The sequence below is a fragment of the Mobula birostris genome, chromosome 17, assembly GCF_030028105.1.
Source record: "Mobula birostris isolate sMobBir1 chromosome 17, sMobBir1.hap1, whole genome shotgun sequence".
NCBI lineage: Eukaryota > Metazoa > Chordata > Chondrichthyes > Myliobatiformes > Myliobatidae > Mobula > Mobula birostris.
This window is the reverse complement of record NC_092386.1, coordinates 45,126,342-45,139,126: the sequence shown is the minus strand read 5'-3', so window position 1 is coordinate 45,139,126 and position 12,785 is coordinate 45,126,342. Positions and strand designations below refer to the sequence as shown.

The following is a 12,785-nucleotide window of genomic DNA, read 5'->3' as shown; positions in this document are numbered from 1 at the left end:
GGCAGAGGAAACCAAGTGAAGCTTTGGCGAGGTTCAAAGACTCAGAAGGGGTTTGATTGATTAAATAGAGAAAAATGGTTTGCAATTTCAGAAGCACTGATTACCAAAGGGATTGATTTAAGACAATTTGCAGAAAATAACAACATGAATATTAACCTTTACACAGAGCTGTTCTGGTGTAGTGCTTCTCTTTACCCCTTTAAAGTTATTATTGAATCAGTAAAAACTTTCAAAAGGAGTTGAAGGAAGGGGAAAATGGATTTGCGCTCATGGGGAAGGAGAAGATAAATGGGGTAAAATGATGGACTAAATGGCCTCTTTTTTATTTCAACATTTTCTGATTTTATGAAAATACTTTCTTTCATGGACTAAACTCACGATATTACAAGGTGTACCAAATTACCTTATGGACAGGGTTAATATTTTGCTCGGTAGACCACCAAAAAATTCCAAATTATCTTTTCAATGTCTGGACTAAATATCATATTTAAATTGTCAAACAAAACATCTTTTGTACATACCTTCCAAGTTCTGAAAAATTCTCCATAAACATGTGTAGAAAATCCTAATTTTGAAATAAAAACAATTGTGACAAACAGGAATTAGAATTCAACAACTTATAGTTTTAAAAAAACCAGATTTTTAAAAAATACAGCTTGTTTTAGCACATTTAGATTTGCCCTCACTTGATCTTCACACTTAATGTAAGCAGTGAATTAAAAATGCAGAACACTGGTTTCAGTGGAAGGAACATTAGATAAGATGCTCCATTTACAGTTTGTGGTTCAGCAGCACAGAGTCCTCAATTTTTATCACGGCATTGTTGGATACACTGGATATTTCCAGGCCATAGTTACTTCAGTTTTTTTTTAAATTATGAAAGCTCTACAGTTTGTGTGCTTTGCAGGTTAAATGTTGCATATCTCACAATTACATTATTAAAATAATATAAACAAATAGTTCTTACAAAGTAACTCACCTGAGAAAGAATTAGTTGCCCATGAAACCTCTCCACAAATAACCCCAAAAAATTGAGAAAAGCTTTTTGTCCCACTTGGTTCTCAAGGTAATGGAGCAGAAAATAACCCTAAAAATATTCACAATCAAAAAACAGGAAATTGTGACATGACTAACAAGGAATATAATCAGTTGTATAAAATAGCAGATTAAAAGTTGAGCATTTAAAATGCAGATAACATTTCAACATAGCCAGCATAATTACTCACCATTATTTTGATACATATCATTTTCCCTTGTATAGTTCTACTTGAAGGACTTAATTACGCCTTTGGCAATTTGTTAAAAAAATAATCACTAATACCTACTCAACACCAGGGCTTTGATCAAACCTGATATCTTCACAAATCCAGCTTACTTTTTCTCATAATATATTAAAAAATCTAAAGTCTATGTCTCAATCCAACATGAAGAAAATGCAGTTTGTACAAATATTATTTGACGGAACAAAATCAAATTCAAAGGCCCAGCAGCTGCCATCAAACAAGATGCAATATTTATGTGAGAAACTAAAGCAATTAGTTCAACATGTGTGCTCATGCAAATACCTGTGCTTCAAAAGTTGAATTATTCGAATGGTTAAAAAATAATGAGTCAAATCATAGTTAATCTGGCTCACTAACTGCATTCAGCCCTCTGAACTTTTCCGGTGACCACATTTGTTTTTTTATAGCCCTGCAGGTCATGTCCTCTAGATGGTCTGATGCTTTGGGCCCTCCCAGGAGGCAAAGTAGTTAACTAACAGCAACTAGTTGTCAGGCAACACATCTTGAGGTTCCTTCCAGGTAGTTTTTTGTAAGCGGCATTTAGATCCTCTGGAAGGTTATTCCAGATAGCTGTTGCAAAGTAACTAAATCAAATATTTTAAAATATCTTAAATGTGCTAGAAATAAATTTAAAATATTAAAAAAAAATTAATTCACTTCCAATTTACCTTTTCAATCTAGGTTGGTATATTCCATTAAAAAATATGGGGGGGTTGCTCACCATATACCTCCATACTGCAAAACAACCTAAAACCTAATGCTGAATGATGGCCTATTGCTTTTGGTTAAGCCAATTGGCCAGAAAGGATGCAGCAACAATAATTCTGATTTAATCAAATGGAACAGTAGGTCATTTGAGATTTAAAGTTTGTTCCACAACTCAGACTGATAATGCTGATTGGCACCTCAATTCTGCATTCCTACCTTTGTTCTGCTTTCACTGATACCCATACCAACAAAATTTCTCACTTTCAATTGATCCAGTATGTAATGGCTGAGTTCCACAATCCAATGAACTTTGTACAAAGTGAATTCATTTAGCTCTCAGGTGAAGCCAGAAAAACCTTGGAGGTGAGGTACCCCAATATTTATTCTTTCATCTCCATTGGAAGAATGATTGTTCACTAAATTACAGCAAGTTGCCAGGAAATAAGTCCAAGTTAACTTTATAATTGTACTGTATATACTTAAAAGGAAGCTCTTGCCTTTAAGTAATGAACTTGCATAAAGACTTTTCCTGGATTTCGACCATGTTTGATGATTGTTGCACTGGTGCTGTTCACTTCTCCTGTGTTCTCCTTGTTAGGCCTGTATAATTAAACAGTCTCGTAAAAATTAAATCGCCTAAAGTATAGTTAGCTACAAATTCTGTTAAAAGTCTACAAGCTGGCAGAAAACTGGTTGTGATTGTAGGAGCCTCAATCATACGGTGGCACAGAGGCACAGCAATTAATGGTGCTCCCACACAGCTCCAGGGTTGCCTGTGGGTGAAGTTTTACCAAAAAAAACCTCCTGCCAGGATAAGTGGTTTGTACATAAGGTGAGTAGTGGAAAAATTAGAGAATATTAATGGGCATGTAAGAGAAAATAAGTGGGAGAATTGCAGTGAGAGTCATAATACAAGAGGAGTCTGTGAATCCTGACATTTCTGTGATAATTCTTTCCAAGTTTTGTCCCAATGCAGAGATTGAAATGGCACTCCACAAAACTGAGTTTCTAATAAACACATACAAAAAAGGCAGTGCAGATACTAAACTTGAGAAAGAGTCACAGATTTTATCTAAAAGCCTAATGAATAGTTCTTTATCAAAAATGGCATTTGGAAGTCCATAAGCACATTAACTGCCCTGTATTTATCTGCCTCATTTAGATAAACAAAAAATGCTCAAATAAGTCAGGCAAGCAAAACTTACAGAAATAAATTGGTGTTGGATTTCCTCTATTAGACCATATTAGTCCAAGTGATTATCAATTCCTTTGTGGATTATTGTTTCTAAAAGTTGCCAACCACAAATATTAAACTACCGTCCGTGTTTTAAACAAGGTATAAATTAAAAAAAAATCACAACTACCTCATTAATGGATAATCACAAGATTATATCAAATATCTCAGTAATTCCTATCTTTTTCTCTTGCCCAGCAAGGATATAAAATAGATTAATTACTCCCCTTTTGGTTCCTTGGAAATGTAGTTATTCTAATGGGGTTATTTACAGTACCCAATTAACATATAAGCATATCTTGGGTTGTGGGAAGAAACTGGGACATCCAAAATAAACTCACGCAGTAATGGAGTGTGGTGTGTATTTAATATTTCAGTATATTAGAGTAATATTGTAAATATGTTGTTTAATTAAGCACTCTTTTTTGTTTAAATTATTTATTACAGGTTATATGTAAAAATACGTGAACTGCATACATCATCAGACTACCACGTGAAAGTGTGCAACTCGCTTAAAGAACGGTCAGACTTGCATCTCTCAGCTCTCTCGCTTTCGTTTAAATTAGTTTAATGTTTTTAAGTCATAAAATATATGATTGGTGACGAGGTACTTTTAAAACAAACCCGAGACAGCTACCAACCTGTTGAAGCGCAGCAAGGAATTGAATGGAAATGAATGGAATTGACTTTATTATTTACATCCTTCATATACATGAGTAAAAATCTTTATGTTACATCTCAGTCTAAATGTGCAATATGCAATTTATAGTAATTTACAATAAACAGTATGTACAACAGGACTTCCAATATAACATAGAAATACAATTGTATCAGCATGAATTAATCACTCTGATGGCCTGGTGGAAGAAACTGTCCCGGAGCCTGTTGGTCCTGGTTTTTATGCCGTGGTACTGTTTCCCAGAAGGTAGCAGCTGGAACAGTTTGTGGTTGGGGTGACTCGGGTTTCAATGAACCTTCGGGCCTTTTTACACACCTGTCTTTGTAAATGTCCTGAATAGTGAGAAGTTCACATCTACAGATGCGCTGGGCTGTCCGCACCACTCTCTGCAGAGTCCTGCGATTGAGAGAAGTACAGTTCCCATACCAGGCAGTGATGCAGTCAATCAGAATGCTCTCAATTGTGCCCCTGTAGAAGGTTCTTAGAATTTGGGGGCCATACCAAACTTCCTCAACCACCTAAGGTAAAAGAGGCACTGCCGTGCATTTTTCACCACACAGCCGGTATGCATAGACTAAGTGAAGCCCTCGGTGATGTTTATGCCGAGAAACTTAAAGCTGTTCGCCCTCTTAACCCCAGGTCCACTGCTGTCAATAAGGGGTTAGACTGCCTCCGTTCCTCTTGTGGTCCACAACCAGCTCCTTTGTTTTTGCGACATTGAGGGAGAGGTTGTTTTCTTGATACCACTGTGTCAGGGTGTCAGGGGCAACAGCAAATAAAAGAAAAACAGCCCATCATGTGTAGATTCAGTCATGTTTTTAAAAAAAGTAGAAAATGGATGAATTCATGAGTTCCTGAAGAGTAAGTACCTGGTGATAATAATCATGAAATCAGAGCAGAAATGGCTGACTACATTGGAAAGACAGACATGTTCAAATCTGTGTGCACTAAGGTTATTGCATGAACTTCAAGTGGGAGACAAAAAAGCTGCTTGTAAAAGTAGATGCAAAGACCAAAGCCCAGCTGGATTAATGGAAGGCCAAAAAGAAAGGAGTCAACGGAGATACGAAAACAGGGAATTCGTCAGATGATGTTGTAGATGAGGAAATCAAGAGGAGAGATCAGATTGTAAAGGGAGCAACAGGATACTTCAGTGAACTAAATGCATCTTCCCAAGATCAAGATGCACATCCTTGGAAGAAGGAAGGTGAGAACAAGAAAGATAAGTTGAAAAGGAGAGAGGATATAGAAAGAAAGAACATGAGCAAGAAAGAAAATGGTGTGAAGGTGAGAAGGAATGTGAGAAAGAAAAAGTGGGATAAAGAGAGGGGAAGAAGGCAGAACAAGGAGAGAAGCAAGGATCAAAGTAGTTCCAGAGAGAAAGCCGAGAAAAGGAGAAGGTGTCCAGAACTATCAGCACCACTCCCTACAGTCCCAGAGTCAACTCCTACAGCCACCACAGAGGAGGCCCCAGAACCTGAGATTATTTCACAGCCACAAATCTCACCTGACAAGCAGAGTGACCCCCATTTTCAGGAAAGATGTTATCCCACATAAATACGAATGCTTCCACAGTGATTAAATCATTAGGCCTGAATGGGACAATTTAAAACTTCACTATGCTGTGGAATTCGGTATAATAGTTGCATTATATAGTATATTAGATGCATTCTCTGTTGAGTTAGAGTTAATAACTAAGCATGGAGAAGGGTTGTATTTTTAAAATTTCAGTAATATTTGAGTAATATTGTAAATATATTGTTTAAGCATTTTTGTTCATTAAATAATTCAGAGGCTATATGTAAAAATATGTGAATTGCATATGTCATGATGCTAACACGAGATAAGCATGCACCTCACTTGAAGTAAAGAATGAAGTTTGACTTGCATCTCTCGGCTCTCTTGTTTTCCTTTGAATTAGTTTAATGTTTTGAAGTCACAAAACTTAACAGAAAGCATTCAAGGTCAGAATCAAACCTGAGTCTCTGGAGCTGTGAGCCTAAGCGAGGTGGGGTCCAGTGCTCAATATTGACAAGGCAAAGCTCCTTCAATAGCCTTCCAATGCTTCACCACACTAGCCTCTGCTCATAAAGGTTTTCAGCATTATCATAGAAAATGTTGACTAATTCCTATATCTCAGCATCTCTCGGTGAAGGCAGATATCAAGGATGAAAATTACCACTACCTTGTGTGCCCCAGCATAATATTGGTCAAATGAGGGAAAGGACATTTGACGACTAAGACCCCAAATTCACTGTCTGCTGGGAAGCAGTGATCTCTAAAACCTGGACAACTGAAGGAAACACTTCAAGGGACTGGAAATGCACCATCAACTCTATCTCCACAGATTCCTCCAAATTCACAAAGAGGACAAGCTAACTAGCATCAGTGTCCTTTCCCAAGACACATCAACAGTAGTGAGGCTCTAGCTGATCTCAATTGATTACAACAATCATGCCACATTGACACCAGACTTCCAAAGCAGCCACTCCGTTTCATGTTTTTATCATAAGAGATACCAGATGTACATAGGAAAAGATACAAGGATATGCTCAATGTCTCCTTACAAATGTCCAAATACACTACCATTCATGAGTATCTCAGGTCTATAAGCACTCAACAGCAGAGAATGAGGATTTGGAGTGGTACTGATTAACACAGTAGCTCAGTATATGCAGTAAAAGCACTACGGCACTGGCATACTATCCAAATGTCCACCTCCTGCCCCATCCATGGAAACATTTGTAGATCCAACCTCTCTGACCTCCTCATAACTCACAAAATTGAACTTTAAGCAAGTCATTCCCGATGCCAAGGAAATCCTGAAAAAAGATTTCCTATAATCATAACTGGTAATTCTCTATTTTCCTCTTCTCTATCTCCCCTGCAGTTGTATCTGCCACTAACCAACCTCACTAAATACACTTCATACACTTATGTACAGTGGTGCTAGAAAGTCTGTGAACCCTGTAGAATTTTCTCTATTTCCACATAAATATGACCTAAATGACCAGATCTTCACGTAAGTCCTAAAACTAGATCGAGAACCCAAATAAATAATAACATAAAAACATTATACTTGTTCATTTAGTTATTGAGAAAAATGATCCAATATTACATGGTGTTTGTTGGAAAAAGTATGTGAACCACCAGGGTAATGCCTTCAACAAAAGCTATTTGGAGTCAGGTGTTCCAATCAATGAGTTGAGATTGGAGGCGTGGGTTGTACAGCTGCCTTGACCTGTAAAAAAGATACACAAAGTCAGGTTCCTGACAGAACCTGCTCTTCTCAAGAAAGATCTGTTTAGTGTACCATGCCTCGATCAAACCAACTTTCAGAGGACCTTAGAAGGATTTAGAAGAATTACAGAGATGCATGAAGCTAGAAAGGGCTACAAAAGCATTTCTAAAGACCTGAGTGTTCATCAGTCCACAGTAAGAGAAACTATCTACAAATGGAGGAAACCCAGTACTGTTGTTACTCTCCCAGGAGTGGGTATCCTGCAAAGATCTTACCAAGAGCACAATGAAGGAGGTGAAAAAGAACCCAAGGGTAACAGCAAAAGACCTGCAGAGATCTCTAGAACTTGCTAATGGAGCAACCAGAGCTGTCTCTGTTCATGTATCCACTATAAGAAAAACACTGAACAAAAGTGGTGTTAGACCATAAGACATGGGAGCAGAATTAGGTCATTTGTCCCATCGAGTCTGCTCCGTCATTCAATCATGGCTGATCCTTTTTGTTTTCCTCCTCCTCAACCCCATTTTCCAGCCTTCCCCCTGTAACCTTTGATGCCATGTCCAATCAAGAACTTATCAATCTGTGCTTAAAAACATCCAACAACCTGGCCTCTACAGCTGCACATGGCAACAAATTCCACAAATTCACCACCCTTTGGCTAAAGAAATGTCTCCGCATATCTGTTTTGAATGGACGCCCCTCTATCCTGAGTCTGTGCCCTCTTGTCCTGGACTCTCCCACCATGGGAAACATCCTTTCCTCATCTACTCTGTCTAGGCCTTTCAACATTCGAAAGGTTTCAATGAGATCCCCCCTCATCCTTCTGAATTCCAGTGAGTACGGACCCATAGTCAACAAATGTTCCTTGTATGATAACCCTTTCAATCCTGGAATCATCCTTGTGAACCTCCTCTGGACCCTCTCCAATGCCAGCACATCTCTTCTAAGATGAGGAGCCCAAAACTGGATACAATACTCAAGGTGAGGCTCACCAGTGCCTTATAAAGCCTCAGCATCACATCCCTGCTCTTCTATTCTAGACCTCTTGAAATGAATGCTAACATTGCATTTGCCTTCCTCACCACCAACTCAACCTGCATGTTAACCTTTAGGATGTTCTGCACAAGGATTCCCACGTCCCTTTGCATCTCAGATTTTTGGATTTTCTCCCTGCTTGGAAAATAGTCCGCACATATATCTCTACTACCATGCATTTTCCAACATTATATTTAATTTGCCATTTTCTTGCCCATTCTCCTAATCTGTCTAAGTCCTTCTGCGTCCTACCTGTTTCCTCAACACTACCTGCCCCTCCACCGATGTTCATATCATCTGCAAACTTGGCAACAAAGACATCTATTTCATCATCTAAATCTTTTGTATACAGCATAAAAAGAAGTGGTCCCAGCACCGACCCCTATGGAACACCACTAGTCACTGGCAGCCAACTAGACAAGGATCCTTTTTATTCCCGCGTTCATGGAAGGATGCCACGGAGGAAAGGAAACTACTCCAAAACAAAAAATTTGCTGCACATCTCAAGTTTGCAAAGGACCACCTGGATGTTCTACAACACTTCTGGGACAACGTTTTGTGGACAGATGAGACATAAGTGTAATTTTTCAGCCAAAATGCATATTGCTATGTTTGGAGGAAAAATGGCACTACATACCAACACCAAAACCTCATCCAAACTGTGAAGCATGGTGGAAGGAGCATCATGGTTTGGGGCTGCTTTGCTGTCTCAGGGCCAGGACAGCTTGCAATCATTGAGGGAACAATGAATTAAAAATTGTATCAAGACATTTTACAGGAGAATGTCAGGGTAGCAGTCCATCACCTGAAGCTTGATAGAAGTTGGATAACACAACAAGACAATGATCTGAAAGACAAGAGTAGATCAACAACAGAATGGTTTAAAAAGAAGAAAATTCATATTTTGGAATGGCTGAGTCAAAGTCCTGACATTAATCCTATTAAAATGTTGTGGAAGGACCTGAAGCAAGCAGTTCATGCAAAGAAGCCCACCAACATCCCAGAGTTGAAGCAGTTTTGTAAGAAGGAATGGCCTAAAATTCCTCCAAGCCGATGTGCAGGACTGATCAACTATTACTGGAAACACCTGGTTAAAGTTATTGCTGTACAAGGGGTCACACAAGTTACTGAAAGCAAAGGTTCACATACCTTTTCCAACAAATACATGTAATATTGAATCATTTTTGCAATAAATAAATAATGTTTTTGCGTTATTTATTTATTTGGGTCAAAATGGTTGTTGTGATGCGTCTAGTGTGGTGGTGCAGTGGGTAGTGTTTGTTGCTCTCATTTTCAGCTTCCACTGCTGGCTAACAGTCTCATGAAAAGGAGAGCTGAGTGCGTAGATCTCTCCCTGCTAGTACATCTCCAACAGCGAGCCTCATGTAGTGCCTCCTCGCTGGTGACACACAGAAACTGAACTCCTCTCAGACTCAGGCTGAACTACAGAGGACAGGGAGGAGGTCTGGCCCCCGCATGTGTAGCACGCAGGCCCAATGGTGCACAGACGCACCCTGGTGCTCATGACCAGGTCCCCAGCTATGGGTAAATAGCCACACTGCCTTGTGGGCAGCCTCAGGACAGACAAAAGCTACAGGAGTAAAGCCAGACAGCAAATCCGGAGTGGAGCCCCTAAGGTGGCTGGACGTCATTGAACATGCTCCCGGCAGCTCCTGCAGCCAAGCTGGTGCCAAACGTATTGCTTCATTAGCTTTCCTTTGGACTACACTGGTGAGGCCGTGAAGGAGATCTTGATGACTGGGCATCTCAGAATCTCCATAACTTCCACTCAGGCTTGTGATGATGATCATCATCACCCACTGTCCTTCGAGATAGTTGGATGCCAACCACTAATCACCATTTAATTGGATTCTCTTTATCCAGGGTTCACAAACTTTCTAGCACCATTGTATATACATTCCAAACCTAATTTACAGCTTGCATACAATGTAGCAAAAGATGAGCTTACTGTCTTTCTTCCTACTTGCTCCAAAAATTAGATACTTGGCACAATCTATATTTAGAAGCGTAGGGCAAGAATTTTTTTCGACGCCCACAGGAATGTGTTTGCCTGTCATTATGCCCAAATGACAGGCGAACACATTCCTGTGGGCATTCCTGTGATCACCAGATGTGAACTGCCTTCTAGTATTTGACATTCCTACCCTGCGTAAAAGATTCTGCCTAACTACCCTCCCTACACCTCTCATAATTTTGTAAACTTTTTTCAGATCTCCCTTCAGCCTCCGATGCTCCAGAGAAAAAAAATTCAAGTTTGTACAACCTCACCTCATATACGTAGCTAATACCCTCAAATACAAACAGTATCCTAGCAAAGCTCTTCTGAAGCCTCTCAAAACCCTCCACATCCTTCCTCTAATGGAGCAACCAGAACTGTATGCAATACTCTGTACAGCCTGACCTATACTACTGCAATATGACCCAACTTCACTGACATTGCACTGAGAATGGTGTTTTTATGGGTACCTGTGAGGTGGCAAAAACTTGTCAAAGGCAAAAGCTTACCTCAGAAACATAAAAGCCAGGTTAAATTTCTTAAGGAGCACTATTTGACCTGAGAAACAATGGTAACTGCATTCCAGTCCAGAGATGCAATATCAGTTTTCACATGCATTGAGCTGAAACTAAAGAGCTACGCATCCAAATTTCGAGGCCTCGTTGTACAACACTGCTGTAGAATCTAAGCAGCTCTATGATGCAAATTGTAACATTAGACATGGAGTGAAAAACAGTAATCAAAAATACTGCCGAAGATGATACAGAAAGTTAATCTTTCAATCTGTTCTTAAAATCATTTCTATTACTTACAAATATTCCCTAGTAATCATGCACTCCTATTTTACACAGATGAAACTATAACATCTGGATAAAATCATGACATTTCTAGAAATAACCTCCTTAGCCTCACATTAAAATTAGAGTCCCATGAGAAGTGTATCTTGGTTGGAGATCTGGCAAAACTATCTCCACTCCTCAGCAATGAACTGAGAATTAATTATGTCACCACCGCCCCCCCCCACCACCACCCTACCACCACCACCAATATTTTACACTGCCATTAAGCAGCAATCATATAATTTCCCTTAATTCACATTTGATTGCTTTTCCTTTTCATCGACTGCACTGGCATGAGTCACAGTGAGACAATTATCCACAACATAGACAGCATGCTGAAACATGGGAATCATTCAATATTCTTATCTCCTGCAGGACAGACAGGGGAAAATATAAGTCTTCCAACAGATCAAAGCCTATACTTAGAACAATTGCATAACAGTCATTCAGTTACAGTTGAAGGGGTTTTAAATTGGTTTAACATCGGAAAAAAATGTCCTTCACCTGCTCTACCAAATGAAGCTCAACTGGTGTACACATCATCAGAGGAAAGTTGCATCTCACATATACTCCTTTACTTTTTCTCTGCAATGTGGCACCACACATATCTGACAAGGAAGCTGGAGTAACAGGTGAGCTGGCAGTAAAACAGGACAAAATCAGTAGCAGATAATGGAGGAGGAAATTGCTATCCAAATACTTCGAATCATAGACCCTCTTCACTCAGACTTCTGAGGTTTAATAGAACATTTTCAAGGATGAATGATTGCTATATTCCTTAAACCCCACAGATTAAATTTATTGCAGAAAAAACTAGTATCTGCATTTATACAGAGTGCCATCCAGAATCAGCATAAAAACACAGATCACAGAGTTGCATGCAACAAGTCTACTGACTTTTATAATGGTGCAAAAGAATTAATGATGCAGTGGTAGCATCCCTGTTAGACTGATGAATGCATCAGTAGCATATTTGTCACCAAGAGGAAATATTCAGGCAGTACACAGTTAAAATGAAATGCAAAAATTAATCAGTTTGTTTGAAGTGACCACAAACCCAATAGAAAAAGTGATTACAAAAGATGTAATGTATTTTCAGAAGCCAAAGTGTGATCTGCCTTATAAAAGTCTTATTTGCCATATGTTATGAAGGCAGATGTAGCAACGGAGACAAAGTTGATTGCTAAGCAGGAAATAATGAGTTAAGTTAAATGGATGTTGCTCAGATTAGGGAAGAGCCATAAGAAATAGACCCCAGAGTTAGTATTTTCTTGGTATTTCAAGGACTTGGCCTTAGAACAGGGACGACTAACTCAACATCTGCTGCGGATGCAAACAAAAAGCTCGCTAAACTTCACATGCTAAGTGGTATCTGTTGTCGGCCCCCAACCAACACATATTCCACGCTCCCCTCCTACCCCTCCTCACAGTCCCCCACCCTGCTCTCATGACTATACCCCTTCTCCACAAAAAACCACCATGGTGGGTTTCACAGCTGAACAGGTGAGAAGACAGCTGAAACAACTCTACCCAAGCAAGGCTGCAGGACCAAATGGTGTCCGTACCAGGGTGCTCAAAGCCTGTGCCCCTCAGCTATGTGGAGTATCTCACCATGTATTCAACCTGAGCCTGAGGCTCCAGAGGGTTCCTGTATTGTGGAAGACGTCCTGCCTCGTCCCTGTGCCGAAGACGCCGCGCCCCAGCGGCCTCAATGACTACAGACCGGTGGCATTGACCTCCCACATCATG

At 39.6% G+C, this 12,785-nt stretch overlaps 1 protein-coding gene across 5 annotated transcripts in view; it reads right to left on the bottom strand.

Moving 5' to 3' along the window:
- aopep (aminopeptidase O (putative)) overlaps positions 1–12,785 on the bottom strand; it is a 214,497-nt gene that overhangs the window by 108,187 nt on the left and 93,525 nt on the right. For all 5 annotated transcript variants that reach the window (XR_011889537.1, XM_072281633.1, XM_072281634.1 and 2 more), the window contains exons 8-10: positions 2,489–2,591; positions 980–1,087; positions 522–565 (exon numbers count right to left, since the gene is read on the bottom strand). Coding sequence is in view for 4 of the 5 variants with exons in the window: in XM_072281633.1 (XP_072137734.1) it covers positions 522–565; positions 980–1,087; positions 2,489–2,591 (255 nt within the window). In the remaining variant the exon portion in view is untranslated. The remainder of the gene's footprint in view (positions 1–521; positions 566–979; positions 1,088–2,488; positions 2,592–12,785) is intronic.